Genomic DNA, 20,742 nt, shown 5'->3' with positions numbered 1-20,742 from the left:
AACAGACTCACGAATCATGCCTCATACAGATCAAATCAGCGCGTACAAAGCTACTTGCTGAATAGTTTGTCCGAGTTGGCATCTGTATTCACTAGAATGATTCCGTGCCATGATTGTTTCAGTTACTGAGGTGCGAAAGATCAAAACAGCTGCAGATTGCTTTAGTTTTAGATTTGCGTGCGTATATAGCTCACTCAGTAACATCAAAACTCGCATAACTTGAGGAAAGATGACTAACAGTTTAACGCTTATGTTTTACATACAGCACATGATGTCAGTACTGTCAACTGCTCAAGCAAAAAAGCATTGGCACACATGTAACTGTAGAATACCAGCTACTAGAACGTTTGAAAAGCGCGCTTGGCCCTGAAGCACTAAACCTCGAGGAGAAACACATCAAACTGCTTTCAAAAATAACAAAACTTACTACCAAACAAAAGCGAGGGTTTCAAGGAATCTTTTGATACTACGTACGTTTAGTTTACTTGAAGTTTTTGTACAGTTTTCATCTTCATCAGATCATGATCTGTCATTTTTCTGACTTGGCAGGAAAAGTAAACGTTAAAGCTAAATTACACACGCATTTGGCATGGTATAAATACAAAGCTAGCGTCATTAGAAATGCAAAAAGCAGATTGCTAGTATGTTTAAAGAGCGTGCGCTTACATGCAGTATTCAAGTAACTACACGCTTTTGAAGATTCAAGTGTTGTAAAAAGACAACCGAGTGGGCATTGTGCTTTCAACTCCAGCGCTGCTCTGTACACAAACAGAAGAGCAAACTGTAAAAGCAGAATTGTTTAATTTAAGTGTCTGATTGTTCTTTTCTGAAATACAGCTGGTATATTTCATTTAGTGTTGTGCGTGCAAGTATTATATCTTTGGCCAGAAGCGCAAAAAAATGCCTTGATTGCCTAGTACCAATGCGGCAAATCTGGTAATTCGATCGTACATTCAGATATTCAGGGGCAATGTCTGGTAGCCACCATTAAAACACGTTAAGCATGTATTTCTGTGTCTGATGTTCCTCATTTTACTTGTACAATTGAAAATCAAAGCGTTGCTTTTATGTGCATTGTTAAAGCAGTGTATATATAGGCTTCCCCACACTTTACTTGACCTTTTGTCAGCATAAATAGACCATGTGCAACCACCCGAAATTCTGCCTGAAACAATGACCCCCCCCCTCCCCTTTTCTATTGCGGATCTCTGTTGAAAGCATGTACATATAACAAATAGAAAAAAAGGCAACATTTATTAGAATCATAAAAACCTAATAGCTATTTATTCAGTAGCCATCATAAGCTTAATCTTGGCAATAGCAGCACCAGGTTGAAGACCCTTGGGACAGGTCTTTGAGCAGTTCATAATGGTATGACAACGGTAGAGAGACATCTTGTTTTGGAGCTTCTCACGACGTTGAGGACCGAATTGATCACGAGAGTCAATCATCCAACGATAGGCTTGCATCAAGACAGCAGGACCAAGGTATTCCTCTTGATTCCACCAGTAGGAAGGGCAAGAGGTTGAACAACAGGCACAGAGAATACACTCATACAAACCATCCAACTTCTTTCTATCTTCGATTGTTTGCAAATTCTCTTTACCGTCAGCGGGAGGTGTTCTTTGCTTGAGGAAAGGTTCAATACTCTTGTATTGCTTGTAAAAGTGGGTCAAATCAGGGACCAAATCCTTGACAATGTTCATGTGAGGTAAAGGATAGATCTTGAGAGGTTTGGAGGTATCCTTATCAATCTTGGAGATACAAGCCAAAGTGTTACCACCTTCAATGTTCATGGCACATGAACCACAAATACCTTCACGGCAAGAACGACGGAAAGTCAATGTAGAATCTTGCTCATTCTTGATCTTGATCAAAGCATCCAAAACCATAGGACCACAAGCATTCAAGTCGACCTTGTAGCTTTGAAGGACAGGCTTTTCGGTAGGCTTATCAGGGTTCTATTAAATATGGATACTGTATTTAGTCATTTTTATCTTATCATATTTACCCTATTAGTATAAAGATTTTCTTACCCAGCGATAAATCTCAAGAGTCTTGATTTTGGCTTCTTTGGCATCAGCAGCAGAGGCCATCATGGAAGCAGATGTGGTGTGCAATGAGCGAGTCAAAGGCTATCGAAAGAAAAAAAAAAGAACGCGCGCAATCAGCATCCACATATCACACATTGCAATGTACTTCCAATACTTACAACAGCAGCAGCAGACATCCAACGTCTAGCGATGGAACTTTTCATGGTTTGTAAAGCAATAGAAGACATATTCAATCAACAATATGATATAATATCAAAGAAAGAGTGGGGAGGGATGGGTGTTTATGATTAATGAAAATGCGGGGAAAAAAAAAAAAAAAGCACAAAAAAAGGAGTTCAAGGTATACAGGAAACTGAATTATTATTGTAACATTCGAGCTTGAAAATAGCAGTACTATTGTACATGTGAGTTTTCACTTAACCAACCAGGGGGGGTGTGGTTGTTTGTGTGGGGGTGTGGTGAGTGTGCGTTATGCGTGTGAGTGATACTTTAATGTTGAAGTGTACATGTGCATTTTATTTTATTTACAAGGGATTTTTGTTTGTATGAAGAAAGTTTTACATTGGTATATAGACAGGCTCTTTGGGCCCTTCACAGACGACATTGAACTTTTCTCGAGCATCTGCTTTTCGATTGGCAAAGACGATGCGCATGGTCTTGTAGAGGTAGATACGTTTCTTCTCTGTCCTGCAAATCTGTACATGAATTGCATATCGTAAGAGCTGCTTTTTATCGTCATCTTGATCTACTACATATGATTTTTGTCGTAGAAAAGTTTTGGTATTCTTTGGCATGTCTGTCACATTATAGGGAATCAAGAATAGCTTTACGGCTGTTTTGTTGGGATTCTTGATGACCACTTGTAGCTGGCCTTTGGGTGGTATGCGGTATCCAGGCTGAGGTTTCTTTTCGAAATGCAATGCCGCATATTCTCCCACATCCACTGTGCCTACGTAGGGTGTGATAATATCATCCTGAGGTAATTTGTAGAATGTGGCTGGGAATACAATAGACCAATGAGGCGGGCATTTCAGCGAAGGCTTGCAATCTCCATAGCCCAACACGCCAATTTGACTATGAAATGTAATTGGCTTTGATGGCATGGATGACATTCTTCCCGAAAACAACGATTCTTCAAAACTTCCAACAAAGCAGCCGTGGTGTTGCTGCTGATCTGTTAATGAGTTCCGACGCTCCATCATCTGAGGATGGTCCATCAACGCCGCTGAAGGGCTGGTGGGCGATAACAGGTTGTTGATGGGCGATGTGGAGTAGGCAAATGCCGTGCGAACTCCGGTATGATGTCCACCGTGATGGGTATATTGCATTCTAGGTGATGGAATGGGTATAGCTAAAGGTGAGTTGCCTACATCTTCCACTTGATCGTCGTCATCTTCATCGTCAATGGCAGATAGCGATAAGCGAGAGAGTCTTCGAACAGCAATGATTGGGGTATGATTGACAACAATTGCTGGTGATACAAGATGAGCAGGAGGAGCAGTGGTGGCGGTCCTTGTGGGAATATTGGCGAGAGGATGGATTGCCTCATGCTGAGTCGATTGCGATTGCTGCATTTTAGACCAAGGTATGAATGAAGGGCTTGATAGTGACTGTAGCGAGATGGTTGGCTTCTTTCTAGGCTTCTCATCATAGACGATTTCCAAGCTTAGACTTGGTAGATGGAACCGCTGAGCTTTCAATTGAGCATCTTGCCTGAATTCAATTCTGTCCTGACTCGATATATGAGAGTAGCACTGTGAATTTGACGAGTTGTTGAAGCAGGATATGGTATACAATGATTTGAATTCGTTGGCAGGCATTTGGTGGATGAAATCATTGACACTTTGGATGAAATCATTCTTATCATTGGAGCTTGCTTCTTCTGCAACATCAAACGACATGATCCAACGCTCCAGCAGATCATCTGATTCTTTCTGGAGAATGTTGATGACAATGCTGGCTGTTTCCATCTCCTCGTCGATGGATGTGTCTATACATTGCTCATGTCGCTCATTGTTCAAGCAGCTTGATTTCCCTTGATGCTGCAATCTTGAGCGCAGAATAATGCTGATTATCTTTGAGAATACATGGTTTGTCGTTGTTGTATCGTAGTGATATTGATCTACAGGAATGGGCATTTTGAAAAGAGAGAGAGAGAGAGAGAGAGAGAGACAAAGAAGAAAGAAAGAGAAAAATCGAAACGAAAATTTTTTATTTAATGCAGCTTTTTCCTATATGACTCAAAGGTCACAATACTTGGTAATTAATGTTCAACTGACTTCCTTTAAGATTCAATGAAGACGATCTAAACGCATTGGGCAATGGTTTCTTATCTGGTGGCATGAATTCCCTGGTGGCTTTGTCTGAATGAAACAGCTTGTGGCTGTAGTATGTCCTCCAGCATTCTTGATCCAATTGACTTTTGGCCAGAAAGGATTCAAAATCGTTCGTCTCTCCTTCCAAGAGCGGTGATTTCAATAATGCAAATGATACCATTTGGATCCAGAATAACGTTTGTGTTTCCGAGTAGGATATCGATTTAAAGGTGGCAATGTCGGGTATAAGCGAGAGGTTGTATTCAAGCTGCTCAAACAAGGGCTGCATTGATTCATGCTGGGCCATACTCAGGTAAATAATCCGAATCAGGCAAATGTAGTCGAAAAATAAGAATGCTTTTCCTTGCTGAAACCAAATGTGAAATTCCTGATCGTTAAAGTGGTGTGGATTAGGCAGTTGATCCCATGGTGTGATCGTATCAATTTGCTGGTTGAAGGATGGTGTGGGTGATAGCAGCGAAATAGGTCGATTCAAGCTTTGTTGACTTGTTCGCACTTGATTCACTTTCAATGCCACGTAGTCAAAAATGCTATCTAGACCATCACCTGTCAAATTGTTGCACGAGAATACTCTCCAATCATGGCCCTTGAGTAGATTCATGAGCATTTTGTCATTGACCCAAGAGTTGCCGATATCTTGGATATCCATCGGTGGTTGTGTGTCTTGCTTTGTTGCTACAGTGATAATGATGGTATTTTTTAGCATTTTTTGGTATGTCTCCAGTAACCAGATCATGTTTTCTTTTGACTTTGATGCTACTGCTTCTTTTTCGTATGCTGTCGAGTCGATCATGTAAATAATGGCTCGAGTTTGATCATCCAGGTAGCTTAGGCATGAGCTTATCTCTAAGGAAGACATTAGATCAACGCCAATCATGCTGTAATGCCGCCTTACCTGCAAAATCCCATAATTCGAATTGGTAGGACTGGTAGGGTATCACCTCCACATTGTGTGTTGGAGTAGGTATCACATCAAAATGGGCTTCTGGTTGATATTCATTGTATTTGAAATAAGTTCTGTACAAAAACGATGTTTTACCAGATCCACGAGGACCCAGTATGATGGTCTTGATCACTAAGAATTGAATTATTATAAGGTTTACCGGATAAATAAGAGTCAAATTATTCCCAAACCTTCTTCCTGCTGTTTATCTGCAGCTTTTAGTTGGTCCACTTTGTTTGTTCGGCTGACCAAAGTCGAGAAACGCTTCATGTTCTGTCAATGTCGCTAATAACAAGACCAACAGAGTGGAAAAGGGGGTATACTATTTCTTTCTTTTTTTTTAAAAAAAAAAAAAAAAAATAAGAAAGCAAAAGAGGGGGTGAAAAGAGACACAAGGACACAACTTGTATTTCATAATTAATCAACCAATCAATGGGGTATCTTGTTAATGAGCACAGCATGGATAGATTTCGTTGTTGTTCAGGCTGCGAACCTGCTAATATAATGCATAAGTAAACTTTGTGAATAGTATACGGTAATGATCTGAATGAGAAATATAATACTAGTTTTGTGATTTACAGTCAACGTTTCGTTTCATATAGACAACATCAAAATTGCAATATGTACTTTCAGGTACATTTCCAAATTACAGACATTTAGATTTATTACGTTGTAAAGAGTGTCTTTATTATGCTTCGGATGGCTCTCTACGTTCGCTTTGCTTCGGTGAGAACCAACCTGTGCAGCAGCAGCTCGCGCTACCGACTGCGGTTGCTTATCTCCCTAAAATACTGCTATTTTCATGTTAACTCTCTACTTACACATGAGGGCCCTTCCTATTATCTGCGAATCTGCCTCATGCGATGCCCTACATCTATATAAACGTAGCTACTTCACGCCCGGGCAAGTAGCATACTAATATTTCCTTTTTTTAGTCCTTAGTATCCTTAATACAGCAAAATATGAGTGCGTTTAGGTCGTGATTTCTCGCGTTAGAAGCCGTTTTAGATTGTCAGAATAGCACCAAACAATTGCTCTCATCCAGCCGTTACTTGCTGACACCTTTGCTCAACTTTTTGGGGACCAAAAAAAACATGGACGAAATTCGACCAAAAAGCATGAGGTACCCCTCATGGTTTTCATTGAAAATCAAACGATCGCATTTTTCACCTTGAAAATGAAGACTTTTACTAGGGCATATATTGAATCAAAACGTTTCTATCGATCTAACGTAACCGCTGAAATCATCTTTGTGAGGTTTTCATATGCAAAATTTTGACTTTTTGGCCAGAAACCTCTTTTCATATTTTTGTAAATTACTCAATACGTTTATTTCAAGCATCTATCTTACTTGGTACCATTGGATGCGCCTTGAAAAGTACTTCAAGAATGTATTAGGAAGCATGGGATGATCATCACACTTGATATAGTCGAATCTTGCAAAATAGTTCCATCAAGTCGAAAAGCCATCAAAATCTGACCAATCTAGAGTACACCAAGTGTTTGAGTTGGAATTAATTTTGACTGGTAGAGCCGGCTGGCAAACTCTAGGCCCTCCTTCTTCTAATCATGAGAGGCAATAATAATAGATGCTAGTAGTAGATGGCGAAGAATTACATAACAGCACTATCGTTAAACTAGCTTTAAAATTGTCTAGGAACCATAAATTTATTATGTTATGATATATATATACAATGCAATATGCAATTGAAAGAAGCAAAGAGGAAGTATTTTCAAGATGAAAAAATGTGATATAATGGAATTTGTTTGATGAGGTGAATGGCGGTTTAGGAAATTGAATTCAAGTATAGTGCATCATTTAGACAAGATCTTCAGTATGATGTTTAGAGAAAAAAATCTTTCCCATTTCATAAGAACTAATCATGATCGCACAGGAAGGACCAATTTTTGCCACTCTGGGAGTTAATCCTACATTAAAATCAACATTAACAACTGATGTTGCATAAAGTAGAACTATCAAATTTACCTCGAAACAAGCCTCTCACACCATTCTGCTGGTATATTTGCTTTAAAATGGCAGGCACTCGAGAGTCAACTAAGGATGGTTTTTCTATATCGAGGTTAAGTAACCACAAGCATTTGGCATGCATTCAATGTCATACCTCTACCAGCATCTACTTGTCTTCTGGTTTTAGCTACATCAAATGGTGTTGTCACTGCTGCTGCAAACTATGATACAAACAATGTCAATAATATTCGAACGAAAAAGCACTTGACACCAGACATACCATGCCAGATAAAGCGCCAGCTACGAAAGAAACTTGCAATTCATTCATATCGTACTTGCTATTGAGTTCGATGGCTTTTTTGCATTCTTCATATCCCATCCAGTAAATAGCAGAAAATGGTACATCTCTCCACAACGTAGGCGGTAGACCTCTCCATAATGCTTTTGATCCGTCTTGCACAACCATTTGCTTTACACCATCCAGAACATCTAATATACGAAAATCAGTACAGCTAGTCAGGGAATGCTACTAACAGTGACTCACGCTTGAAATCATGAACACCCGTAGTGGCCTGCAATCTCGTACGAAACAATTCAATAGGTGAGATGATGGTTACTGCAATAGTACGAGCAACAGCGCCTGCCACTAGTGGTGAGTAGTCTTTGTTCGAGTCGATGGAAGTATAGGGCTGGATTAGATCTCTCAAATAATCGTAGCCAACAAAGTAAATGACATTTGCTGGTACTGACATGAGTAGTGCTGGCGACAATCCTTTCCATAATGCTGCAATGCCTTCATATTTGATAATCTTGTACAGTCCATCCTATAACAAGAAAAAAGTCTTAATGTGTTGGACTCGAAAAAAAAAAATATTTCAGTTGGGGGTCCCCTTACAAATGTGCCTTTGAAAACAGGCGAGTTGACAGAGTTGGCTGCTGCTACGGATATAGCTGTAGCCTCTGAATAGGCCGTGCATTGATAGATGTTGGCAAGCTGGCCGCCTCGGGTGATTCTGTTGTTTTGGAGTCCATGTTTGATGGATTGTGTGCAATTATTAAATGTCATACAACACATGGCTGCTTTGGATAGTGTGTTGGTGGTTGCAGAATACACATTCTGCGTCTGCATTCGCATCTTGACAACATCCATGGGTGTCACCATGAGCGAAGTAACAAGGGCACCTCCGCAGGCTGACAATAGCTTCTCTGTAGAAGTTGTTGAGTAGGTTGTATTAGACATGTGTTGATGAAAAGAAGAAAATCTGATAAAGAATCTTTGGGATGGGGGTTCATTTTATTTAAATCTCGATCATCAGAATCAACGTGACCAATCAAATACTAGGCTAATTCCAGGAAATCTCTCACAAGGGATCAAATTACATTGACGTCTTTGTGAGATAATGCCACATTGATTTAGACTCTGGATTGTCAATTGTCATTCATGTAAATACGGATCAAGTCTTGCACAAATCAATCCAATGCCCAATGATTTCATCGAAAATCGAGCCTTGACCAAAGATGCCTCTGATCCATCCTTTCTTGATCTGACACTTGTATCCATTTGGCTGATCTAGACAATTCGTTGAAACCATATGCTTGAAAGCTTATGCCAAGTTTGAATCAGAAGAGTATTTCAAGCCGCAACATAATGCCAGATGTAATGAAGGATGATCGAATACGGTAGATTTATTATCGAAAAAAATATGTCTAATGTTTAATAAAGAGTACAGTGAAATAAATGGAATAAAAATATGCTGATAGATTGAATGAGAGGGAGATACACAGAGTAGTTAAACAAGCAAAACGGCATTGATGCAGCCATCGTTTTCAGGGTTGTTGGTCACTTGAGCATATTTACCCCACACCACCTTACCGCCTGTTGTCACTAAACCCAATTCTGATACGTTGACTTCAAGCACAGTACCCTTTGTAATCACACCAAGTTGAGTATACAATGGTGATTGAGGGTTTTTCTTGACACCGATGATGGGCAGACAGAAGGTAGCCTTCAATTCAGGATGTGTCACATGTGCCTTTTTGTATCGCAAACCCATAGGACGAACGAAACGTTCATACTTTGGTGGTTTACGAGTAAATCCTTCGCCCACAAAAGTAGCTTTTGTCACCAAACGCTTCCATTGCTTTGTCTTGTGTTTACCCGTCTTGACGACCTTGAACATTTCATCTTCTGCCATACCACGCACAGTAGGTAAAGGCACTGACCATTTACCAGCCTTCTCTTTACGCTTCTGCTTGACCATGTTACTCAAAATCTTTGCACGGTCCTCGCCCTCACGATCCAACAGATAAGTGGGAACAGCACCTTCGGGAATAGCGTCTGCTGATTTTTGCTTTGCATTCTTCTCTTCGTGTTGCTTGATGGTTTTCTTCATTTGAATCTTTTCGGCATGGCGCTTCTTGTTCAGCATCTTGGCCTTAAGACCATGAACCTTTTGTGCATATTGTGATGCCTTGTGAGCTTGACGGGCTTCTCTCTTACGCCTGTTTTTTTTCCATCCATAGGTTCATTATTCAGGTGGGTGACTACAATTGTGTAAACTTACTTGCGCTCCTCATAATCAAGACGACGGCCATGACGCTTGATGTGCTCTTCAATATGCTCGTTTTGAGGCTACAAGAGACTGCATTAGCTCATGGTTTGGTTTGTATACTTGATCCAGGTACGTACCATTTTAATAATTCACAATAGAGTGAAGAAAAAGAGAGGTAAATTGATCTGTCCCATAAAAAAATTGATATAAAAAGCCTAAATAGTGACCATTTTTCCCTGCATTAAAAAAAAGCTTAAATCAGGCACAGAACATGCCAATCAACAATGTTGATCCAGACATCTAGAAGCATTACGTACTCAGAAAGGCAGGTTCTTTCAAAAATGTAGCTTTCTCCCAAATCATAAAGAACGCATACTTTATCGTATATAGCATTAATTTTCTTTATTCGTAGATGCAAATACAAGAGATCATTAAAGATATTAAAATGTCAAAAAAATTCTACAGTTGATTTTGGTTCTTGAAAGAATCCCAAGCTTCATTCAAGCTGGCAAAGATGCCGCTCGCTAGCATGCGTTGCTCCACAGTAACATCAGATGGAAGCTATTTAAATTCAAGTTAGTCTCTCACATAACAACATCCTCACATACATCTTCATACCTTGTCAGGATGCACTTTGCTGATAGCCTTCATGTAGGTGATTTTACATTTCTTGGGGTTAATGAGTTCACTCATTTGAGCACCCTTCCATTGAGCACCGGGCCATAGTAACGTGTCCAAGGTAGCCAACAAGGCTCTCAAGTTTTGTTCCTTGCCAGCCTTCCAGGCAATCAGGCGAGCATTGACATCGTCTGTTTTTTCCAGCTTCTCTGCATCCTCTGCTTCTTGTTCTGCAGCCTTGGCTCTCATGGCAGCGACAGCCTTACTCTTACTCAGTTCTGCTTCTGATGTAGTGGGTGTACTGCTAGTGGAAGGTGCATTAGGGTCAAACATGGCCATGAAATTATCTTTCTTGGCTTCAGCAACAGGTGTCGCGGGCTTCTTGACTGTCGAGGATGCTTTCTTCTTGGGGTTTAATGCTAGTCTACATCGAGACATGCCTTGATTCACCTTGGGATTGCCACCGCCTTCGTGTTTTAGTAGCTCATCGTATGTAGCAAGCGCTTCCTTGTATTTTTCAATGTTCTCTAATGCTTCTGCCTTGCGGGAAAGTGATTTTATGATCTGATCACGCCATTGAATGACAACGCCTTCTGAGATTGTGCTGCCCTCACCACTGCGTTTTGCTAAACCAAGTGCAAAATCGCAATCTTCAACACACTTCTTGTAATGTCCAATCTTCAAGCGAGCCATGGCTCGGTTGTTGTAAAGAAGCACTTGATGGTCATGCTCGTCGGGAAGAATATCAATGGCACGCGTATAAGCTTCCTCAGATTCACCAAATTGACCCAACTTGAACTTTTCGTTGCCCTGGTTTCTAGCCTCATTTGCTCTGGCCATGACATCAGGAGACGCGTTAACAATGGGACGTGAGCGAATATTTTTTGGCGTGGAAGGTGTAGATGACTTTTGTTGCTCCAATTGAGGAGAGGCATTGGATCTGGGCGTCGATCTTCCACTGCCGCCTCTGCGACGCGAAGGAGAAACATATGTTTCTTGCTCATCGTCAATTAATGCATCCTTTCTGAGCTTTTGCTGTTGTCTTTGCTTGTGAGCAGCGGCCGCTTGTTCGCGTTGTTTCGTTTCCTGGATTCTTCTCATTTTTTGTAGTCTTCTTCTCTCTGTCTCCATGCTTTGTTGTGCCTCATCCTCACTATCATCGTCATCCGCAAACTTCTCTACCGACTTGCTTGACATGTCTAGCGTGTCATCGCCAGCATGCATCCACTTGGGTCGCACAGAGCCACTTTGCTCGTCATGCATTTGCTGCAAACGCTGTGCTCTTTGTTGTTCCTGCCAATCGCCCACTGCCTTTGTCACCTTTTCTCTGCCTGCTTTAAAGTAGGAAGTTGCATTCTTATAGAGAAAGCCGCCTAATTCTTGAGCCTGAGTTACGATTTTCTCAGTGGTTTCCTGCAGTGAATCATCATGAGACTCTTGCTGTCTGTGCTTTGGTCGGGGTTGCTGTGATGGTTGTGATCGACGAGACGCAGGTGCAGTGCTGTCATTCTCATCAGCAAACAGGGTATTGCGAGCACGCTCGTTTTGTGACATGGGCTGACTGGGACGAGCAGGAACAGCTGCTGTGGTAGGCTGTTGTCTTTGAGCAGTTTCTGAATTCTGGACTAGCAAATCGACGGCTGATTGCAAACCTTGACCACCAGTTGCTTCAATGGCGAATTTAGACTCCTGTAAGCTGAATCCCATTTCGATGAGTTGAGCCAGCATTGCGTCCTCCTGATCCTCATCCAACATGATTCTCCCTTGATTGACAGAACTATGAGACTGTGTAGGCGATGCTGGTTCTGGTGATGCAGCGGTGAATGGAGGCGATTTAATGGCTGGTCGAGCCAAGATGCCAAGAGGATTATCGTCTTCATCCTCCTGTTCTGCAACGTGAGTGGTTGCTACCTGAGGCGATCTGGTTTGCTGCTGTTGCACCAGTGAGTCTACATCAAATGGATCTATGACTGAAGTAGGTGTGGAAGTGCTGTTGGTGGTCGCATTGCCATTCAATTTGGTATCCAAAAGGTCAAAATCCCATTCATTGTTGTTAGAGACCGGTGTCGAGGTTTGCGTGCGCCTGCAAAGATGCTTTGAGTCCACGCTAGTCAAACCAGCATCCAAAAAGCGTATACTTACAGTTGGTTTAAAGGCGTGCTTCTATCGTCGGTCTGTCTCTTACTGCTTCCAAAAGGATCCAACAAATTTTCAAACGAAGATGCGTTGGTATTGTTGGCAGAGGGCGTTTGCTTGGCTTCCAATGTCGACGATGATGGAGGTATATATCCAGAGGTATGGTTCGATGGCGAGAGGGGTGTTGTACCTTGAGTTGGTGTGAGCCACGGAGAGCTTGTATTGCTCGGCTGTTGTTGCTGTTGCTGCAGTTTTTGTCGCTCTACCAAGGAAAGCTTAGAGATATCTACAGGTTTAGATGCTGTGGAAGAGGATAACAGGTCGGCAAATGCATCTTTTGGTTTTTCTGGTTTTTGAGGAGGTTGCTGCTTTACAGTAGATGAAGAAGGAGCAGACCAACTCAAGTCTAGTAAGTCGTCCATACTGTCTATGCTTCTTTTTTTTGGAGAGAAAAAGAGAGAAAAGAATGTGCACTCTCGTTTGTTGAATGGAAAACTACAGAAATATGTGCATTTCTCGCGGCATGCGAATAGATATAATGCGTCACAGCACCACATGTATACATTCAAGCAAAGAACCATCACATTGACTACCACAGTATTTTTGACAGCATATACATATCGATTTCTTCGTAAAGAATCTGCATTGGATTGCGTTGTTTTATATTGTTTTATTAAATAATTGCTTGGATTTATAGTATATGTGTGTTGAAATATCTAGTGATGATGTCCCTCGGGCTTTTGGAAACGAATACCACCTAATGTCACAAATAGCATCAGTATACAACATGTCAATTACTATCACTATCACTTACAATAACCACAAGCATGAGGTCCAGGCTTGTCCAAGTTGATATAGACCTTGGGATGACCCAATGGTCCGCCACCTAAACAGCGATCGCTGTCAATACACAACATCTCATCTCATCGTCCCATTCACCACTTACCACCATCACAATGAGTGATACGCTCCTTTACAAATCGAATAGGCTCTTCGGCAATGAGTTCGATAGCAGCCATAGGGTTGGGCTATATAGATACAACATATTTAGCATCTGTTTGACATGTCTCTTCAACATTACACATTTGCCGAGTCTTCTGATGCTTTACCTGAGTGCTGAGATCCATCTGTTCAAAACGAGGGCCAACAAGGGCTTCAGCCTTTGCACGTTGAGTCTTTGACCAAGTAGTGGCACGATTCTCGGCTTGTTGAGCTTGAGGTGCAATGGGCTTGGCGGAAGGTTGAATGCTAGTTGTGTAAGCAGCAGTGAAGCTCTTTAAAGAAGTTTGACAGACACGGTTGGTGTTGATGCGCTGAATCGATTGTCGAAGCATGATTCTTTTGTGTATGAGTGTGTGCTAGTGTAGGAACCTGAAGAACAAGAAAATAGAGTCTTTGGTTTTAAAGGTGACAAAATAAATAAAATGTGAAGCCTGGGCTCCGTCCATTCCATCGTTGCCAGTGATGTCACAGAGTAGATTGGGTCTCCGTGGTCCTGTCTCTCTCTCTCTCTCTCTTTCTCTATCTGTATCTAATGCTGTTCATGGCACAGAATACATGACAAAAGCAAACAGGCCAGTATGGATCATTAATTTGATGAATGATCCTACTATAGATGCATAAAAAATAGCCTGCAATTTGCTAATGATTGGGCTCATTAGAGGTATAAATGGATGATGGCAGCATGGACCTATCATTTCCATTGACTATCGGTGAGCATATCTTGTGTCTGAGTCAAGGAAAGGCATCCGAACCTCTATTAAAGGCGAATCAACAATAAATAAATTCTTCTTGACGCACACTTTATTGCTTCATAGTATACTTTAGATTGACGTCCATAATGAAGGCCATTGATGATAATAAAAAGAACATTGCATTCACAGTTGCTGGATCAGTTTATGTTTGGTAAAGGCGATCAGCTGGTTCCTCAAGCTTGATAACAACGCATCTCACAAAACACAGTACTGCTTGGCGAGGCCTAAACTAAAGTGGATGAGTATACACTTTCCGTTTATTATATAAAATCAAGTGTTGCTTTAGATCATTACCGAGGTAATTTTACATTGATAGCTACATTTCAAGGAAGGTGGCCAGTAAACAACCGGATCGTCGCCAGCCATAACATAAATAGGCTCGACAGCTTCAAGTAGAGGCGAAGTATTTAAAAGAGCATTAAATACTCTGTTATAATTGGTAGAATTGATAAGACCATGGTTTAGTGGAGCAGCCTGTGCAGCACCAAAGAGAGAGAGAGAGAAAGAAGGAGCGAAAGACAAGGGCAGAGTTTAGTCAACATTTGATAGTTATAAACAAGTGTGTAATCAAAATCTAAACAAAGCAAGCACAATGAGAGCTTTATATACTATCGCAAAAATTAGCCTTGCATTGATATTGTGCATCATGAAGAGAAAGGATAGCAGATCTTCATAGTGCAAATAGCGCCTGGAAAAGCGCTCACTGTAGAGTGTGGCACTTACAGAATCTCTATAATAGGCAGTTGTTGTTTATTACTTGCACGAAAGACTTTAAAAATTAGATATTGCACCAAGACAACAATATTTTGCAATACCTTCCAGCACTTTATCTATAAATCTGGCACGTGTGATTTCCTGTAATCGGCAATTTATATATAAAATTACCTTTCAATGGGTGAATTGTACTTAGGGTCTATGCTAGTCATTACTTCTAGTTCATATTAAGTTCGTATAGGACTAGAATAAGGATTAAATGGTAATACTCTTGTTAATAGTTCTATGCCTGGTATACCGACAAGCCTGTTTTTCATGCTCTTGAAGGCTTTTGAGACAAGTAGGTGTGAGATCTGTACCAACGTATCTATGACACTGTTGAATATGTATACATAATAATTAACTATCATTTAAGGATTACTCAAAGTTATAACATTAATTCTCATGAAGACACGCTGCCAAAAAGATCAACTCCAACCAAAATCGTCCAAAAATCGATCTCTCAAGACAAACTTTTGCTACAGTGGCGTATATAAGTCTTCCTTTGTGAGCCAACATTAGCCAATGCACGACCTAAAGTTATTTTTCAGACTTAAGCACCGTATGGACGTTTCCGTGCAGTTAATATTAAAGAAAGACGTATATTTGTCATGGCAAGCTCTGTTTTTGAAAGAAAGCATTGCAGTAGGCATCTAAACGAGGTTACATTTTATAGAGTAAAACATGGAAGCAAGATATAACTAACAGAAAGAAGCCTGGTTGAATTGGGCAGTTGTACAGATACTAGTGTCGAAACGTCAAATCACTGGTTTTTTGTATTATTGGTTATTACTTTACACTTTACTCGCTTAATCATTTGACAACCAATGCAGCGACTAAAAGTTTGTTTATATCCTTTACGATCCCTCAAAATGGGCATAGAATCGTTTTGATATGAAGTCTCTAGTATAAACACGAGGCGTAGAAAGATAATCTCCCCTTTAGCTTCAAACCTTTGCCAAACCACAGGGAAGCAAAGTATCACCTAGCTGTTTTTACTATAACCTTTCTCAACACCCACTTCATTGATTTATATATGACTCGTAATCACTTGTAATTAACTGCTTTCAATAGGCTTTATGCGTAGATCTTTGCTCAAAATTAGTTTTATTCGAATTTCAATCGCTTCTCAACAACAATAACAACTCATTCACTCTAAAGTCCAATTCCACCATCGTCTTTCTCCTCGCTAAATTGGCTCTAGGAATGTGGTACTTTCAGAGCTGTAACACCGATATTTTGAAACTTGATTCTGGATTTGCCTAACATTGAAATTGTTAATGCGTTTTTATACTTAGAATTGGATACGAGGTAGAAGATAGCAACCCATGAAATTGAAGCATGTTGGAAATCAATGGTCAGCAATGCATGTTTGGCGGGGCATTTGGTACTGGGAGAGCCCTGTACTCAGTGAACTGCTGTGGTACCTCTTATATCCTCCTCCCAACATATAGATTTAATGAAACATTGTTCAAATAAAATTGTTTAATGGATGATAAATCCAATGATTGCACCTTATATTACTTTTGAACAAGGAAGGTTTAAGATTGTATACATTTAGTTACGCTTTTATTATTACAAACACTATATTATACTAAGTGTCAGATCAATATGAAATCTACTAGTTGAAACCTTTCGTCGTTTGAACCCCTCAGCCAATCAAATCGCTTGAAAACTCCGCTGACCTTAAAAAAAATTTGCGAGGGTTTCCCCCTGTTTTGATGTGAGGCAAAATTTTAAGCTCCGCTATAATAGCAATATAGTCGCTGCTATCATCAAACTTCCCCCAGGTGCTAGAGCATGCCTTACTTACACCACCTAGCTTTTAGATTCTGGCGTTGAGACTCTCAATCATCACTAAAGTAAGTAGCGATAGCCAAGTGGAGGCAGCCTATCTGCCTCCTAGCCTCGGATAAAGTCTTGTTGAGCTTCAGGGATAGGCACATCCACACAACGTAAAAAAAAAGGTATGCTTCATTCAAAGAAACATAATAATAATAAAAGAATGAAGAAAAGAACACGCTACAATACTATAGGAGTATAGTAGTATGTAAGCAAAAAAGAGACACTCACACGAAGCGAATCAAAGAAAAAGCACAACAAACACAACATCAAAGATGTTTAAAAAAGCTCGTTGCTGTTGCAAAAAAAATGCATACATGAGCAACGCGCATGGTAGTAATAGTCGGATGTAAAGCAACATGGCACAAATACGCACAACTGCGAAAGCAACAGTGGTATTATAAGTTTGCGATACAACGTAATGACTAATGTTGTTTCAAGTAAAACTACAGAGGAAACACTACCAACAAAAGAAAAGAAAAAGAATAAAAGCGCAACAAGGCAAACATCATGAATGCATTATCACGAGAAAGGAAGCAAACGTATAAGCGTTCAAAGAAGCTTTGTATCATTGCGACCGGAAGAAATAAGATACTTACCACTTACCACAGCCATACATACACCAGAATAGTATAGGCAATCACCGGAAACAGACCACAGAACGAGCATGCACCAAATACAGTAGACCAGAAAAGACCAGATTAGCAGCAGCAACACCAGCAACACCGGCACCATAGAAAAACTAAAGAACGAACGACATCAGTAGTGAGCAGGCAAAGACCAAAGAAGTTACCACTTGTCACCACCACAGATAGACCAGAAAGGACCATATTAGCAGCAGCAGCAGCAGCAGCAGCAGCAGCAACAGCAACACAGGCACCATAAAAGAACCAAAGAACGAACGCCACCAGCAGAGACCAGACAATGACTAAAAAAAGCAACCACTAGACACGATAAACCAATGAAGCAAGCAGTAGAGATAGCAGAAGAGAAGTAATGGCAGCAGCACCCACGTCAAACAGGCAAAAAAAAATTGTCGAAACCTAATAAACAAATTTGATTAGTGCTGATTCTACATCTTCCAGTGCTAGTTATTGAATGGTACCTACTATATTTCACTTTAAAGAAGCAGTATAAAGCACTTGTAACAGTGCAAGGCCGTGTCATCAAAAGCTAGAGTGTTATTTTCAATCAAAAGGGTTCCAAAACCGATATGGTTTGATACTAAACGCGCTTTGCAAAAAGGGAAAAAAAACGGAGGTATGGAATAATGAGAGGACGCCGTATCCGACGTCACGACCAGTAGATTCGGCCTCAGCCTTCTGCCGTGGTGGCAGCCGTAAATGCTGCACTTTAATTTGAGATTGTGCAGTGGGTATTTTCGTATTCAAATTTGACTTGATCTTACATTTTTTAAACGTTTTTCCTAAATTTGACTATGAAATTGTCGTTGTTATACTTTACTTACCAATGCATTTAAAGAGAGTCATTAAAAGCGCATCAAATGATGCTGATTACATTCAACTTTCAGACCGAAAATAATGAGCAATTTGCAAAAATATGAAAACAACATTTCTGTGAATATGTCAACATTTAGCATATAAAAGTTTCAAAGCAGTAGTTTCCGATGTTGCATTTCATCCTTACGATCAATTTGATATAATATGTATTATAGAAAAAGTTTTCGTTTTTTGGGTGAAAAACGCGATCGTTTGATTTTCAAGAATTTTCCCTTACTAATACACATGAAAAAAACGAAGATTCTCATGAATTTGCAATGATCCAAGAAATTTTGAGATAAAGTATCAGTAAGTAAAGCGTGGCCAAGAGGAATCTTTTGGTGCTATTCCGAGCGTCCACGACGCTTTGTAGCATGTGTTATTCTAGCTTCAAAATAGCCAAATTTAGACAGAATTTGGCCTAAAAATAAGGTGTAGTAGGCTGTGTTGCTAAACAGATAAGTAAGTTACAGTTCCGTTTGATGACCCGGATGTTCTGCATTGTACGGAACTTAGTTTCTAAGTGATGGATGTTTTTATTCTAATTCTGAGGCTCTGATCTGTCTTTTTGAAATGCGCGATTCCAGTAGTAATTTTAAAGCTTGAGCGTCAATGATATGTTGCAAATTTGAATCTCACGACTTGCTCGAATTGACCAAGATGCCTGTCAGGTCAGCAGAGCACTTTTGATGGTCGTCAACAACAGGGATATTATGTTCAGTCATAAAACTAAGCTTAAAGTCTATTCATTATGCTAAACACTCGTATTTTAGGAGAAACGGCTGAAAGCTGATAGGCTGAATCGGTGTCAGCACGATTAGAAGGATCAAACAACGAAAACCTGTATCAAATTTGAGCGAGCAGAGATTCATAGTACCCACAAATCCCGTGATACCAGAGACGATATTCACAGACTGTATTAAAACCGGTCTTGAATAGTTTCACAGAGCTACGCTGCTGAAAAGGCAAATAATTAGCCAAAATCAATCGCCCAAACGCTGTTCTTTCCTATAATGGCGCATATAAGTTTTTCGTGGTGGGCCAACGTTAGTCAATGCATGCCTTAGATTTATTTTATAGACCTGAGCACCGTTGGACATTTCTTTAGCGTCACTAGATAAAAACGTTTTTTCACCAAAGTAGACTTCAATGTAGAGATTGAAAACGCGATTCTGAAAGGAAGCATTATCGTAAGTACCCAAACGCGGTCTCATTGTAAAGCAAAAACAGGGGAGCAAAGTTTAATTGATAAAAAAGAAGCCTGGTTGAGTTGGCATCATTTGTACAGATAATAGTGTCGAAACACTGGTTCTCTCATAATAATATAGGTTACTTTATATTTTGCTCCCTTGATTATTATCTGACAACTGATGTGAAAATCTTTTTATGTGTTTAGCAACCACTCAAACTTTACACAATCGTTTTAATATAAAGTTTATAGCATTGCCGTAGGGTGTAAAAAAGCCGTTCCTCTCCTTTGGCAAGATGCGTAGCACACGTTTGACCGTTAATTTTGCCAAACCACAACAAAAAAGATGATTTAACCAAGAGACCTTCACTAAAACGTTTCCTAATTCTTTGTCCATCCAACTAAGACTCGCAACCTCTTGTTATTAATAGGTTTTCGTATGAAGATTATGGCTCAATACGGTCTTATTTTGAACGTCATCCGTTTCTCAACAATAACCCTTCTAAGTTGAAGTCCAAATACCAGCAATACCACCGATTTTGTCGCGCTGTTCTAGAGCACCATATATTACGGACAAGTGTCCTATTTAGAACCCCCCCCCCCTCCCTCTTATGAAGATACAACAATGGTGGTCTTGTCTTCACCGTGAATCAAAGACCTCTAAACAAATAATAATAAGAGCTAACTTTTATTGTGTTCATGCAAGTATAATCATTTTGTTGATTTGTCTTAGTCTTGACGAGAAAGCAAGATTAGTTGCTCAAATGTGATGCAACTTCCGACTCACACCATAAAGCAATGCCTCCCTCTCCCACCCCTCATAAACGTTGATGATAGGCTACCCACAGATTATAACCTTTGTATTCATATTAATCCTCAAATGTCATTATAACAGTTCAGCTCAAGAGCTGAAGTATTCATCTCCAATTACGACTAGATTTGCATCTCGATTTCTTTTACTGCTATATGCATGATGACGGCTATGCTCGAACATTGCAAGTAAAATGTGTAGTTTATTACAGTTAAACAGGCGTTAATGCGTTCGACGGCGGAGGGCTCAATCAAAGTAAAGTTACAAGGCAGCAACAGAGCAAGTT

At 40.2% G+C, this 20,742-nt stretch overlaps 7 protein-coding genes across 7 annotated transcripts; all 7 read right to left on the bottom strand.

Moving 5' to 3' along the window:
* Positions 1–1,283: 1,283 nt before the first annotated feature.
* Positions 1,284–2,257, bottom strand: ATC70_002084 (uncharacterized protein; the record flags this gene model as incomplete). Its single annotated transcript, XM_064821467.1, has 3 exons — positions 1,284–1,961; positions 2,037–2,135; positions 2,213–2,257. 3 exons carry the CDS (start codon positions 2,255–2,257, stop codon positions 1,284–1,286), a joined length of 822 nt encoding a protein of 273 aa, XP_064681153.1.
* Positions 2,258–2,611: 354 nt separating this feature from the next.
* On the bottom strand, positions 2,612–4,192 carry kes1_2 (Oxysterol-binding protein 4; the record flags this gene model as incomplete). Its single annotated transcript, XM_064821466.1, has 1 exon — positions 2,612–4,192. One exon carries the CDS (start codon positions 4,190–4,192, stop codon positions 2,612–2,614), a length of 1,581 nt encoding a protein of 526 aa, XP_064681152.1.
* A 109-nt stretch (positions 4,193–4,301) lies between these two features.
* On the bottom strand, positions 4,302–5,603 carry SRP54_1 (Signal recognition particle; the record flags this gene model as incomplete). The annotated part of the gene is made up of 3 exons (XM_064821465.1): positions 4,302–5,236; positions 5,286–5,465; positions 5,525–5,603. The coding sequence occupies 3 exons, from the start codon at positions 5,601–5,603 to the stop codon at positions 4,302–4,304; spliced, it is 1,194 nt and encodes a 397-aa protein (XP_064681151.1).
* Positions 5,604–7,152: 1,549 nt separating this feature from the next.
* Positions 7,153–8,542, bottom strand: ATC70_002081 (uncharacterized protein; the record flags this gene model as incomplete). The annotated part of the gene is made up of 6 exons (XM_064821464.1): positions 7,153–7,262; positions 7,321–7,404; positions 7,457–7,523; positions 7,583–7,791; positions 7,847–8,126; positions 8,198–8,542. 6 exons carry the CDS (start codon positions 8,540–8,542, stop codon positions 7,153–7,155), a joined length of 1,095 nt encoding a protein of 364 aa, XP_064681150.1.
* A 550-nt stretch (positions 8,543–9,092) lies between these two features.
* Positions 9,093–9,994, bottom strand: ATC70_002080 (uncharacterized protein; the record flags this gene model as incomplete). The annotated part of the gene is made up of 3 exons (XM_064821463.1): positions 9,093–9,804; positions 9,867–9,934; positions 9,992–9,994. 3 exons carry the CDS (start codon positions 9,992–9,994, stop codon positions 9,093–9,095), a joined length of 783 nt encoding a protein of 260 aa, XP_064681149.1.
* A 319-nt stretch (positions 9,995–10,313) lies between these two features.
* On the bottom strand, positions 10,314–13,030 carry ATC70_002079 (uncharacterized protein; the record flags this gene model as incomplete). Its single annotated transcript, XM_064821462.1, has 3 exons — positions 10,314–10,415; positions 10,473–12,555; positions 12,615–13,030. The coding sequence occupies 3 exons, from the start codon at positions 13,028–13,030 to the stop codon at positions 10,314–10,316; spliced, it is 2,601 nt and encodes an 866-aa protein (XP_064681148.1).
* Positions 13,031–13,324: 294 nt separating this feature from the next.
* ATC70_002078 (uncharacterized protein) lies at positions 13,325–13,942 on the bottom strand (the record flags this gene model as incomplete). Its single annotated transcript, XM_064821461.1, has 4 exons — positions 13,325–13,365; positions 13,423–13,494; positions 13,555–13,636; positions 13,718–13,942. 4 exons carry the CDS (start codon positions 13,940–13,942, stop codon positions 13,325–13,327), a joined length of 420 nt encoding a protein of 139 aa, XP_064681147.1.
* Between the last annotated feature and the right edge of the window lie 6,800 nt (positions 13,943–20,742).

The sequence above is a fragment of the Mucor velutinosus genome (genome assembly GCF_035048745.1).
Source record: "Mucor velutinosus strain NIH1002 chromosome Unknown tig00000093, whole genome shotgun sequence".
Classification (NCBI taxonomy): domain Eukaryota; kingdom Fungi; phylum Mucoromycota; class Mucoromycetes; order Mucorales; family Mucoraceae; genus Mucor; species Mucor velutinosus.
The sequence above is the reverse complement of the archived record's forward strand: the minus strand, read 5'-3'. Positions and strand labels throughout refer to the sequence as shown.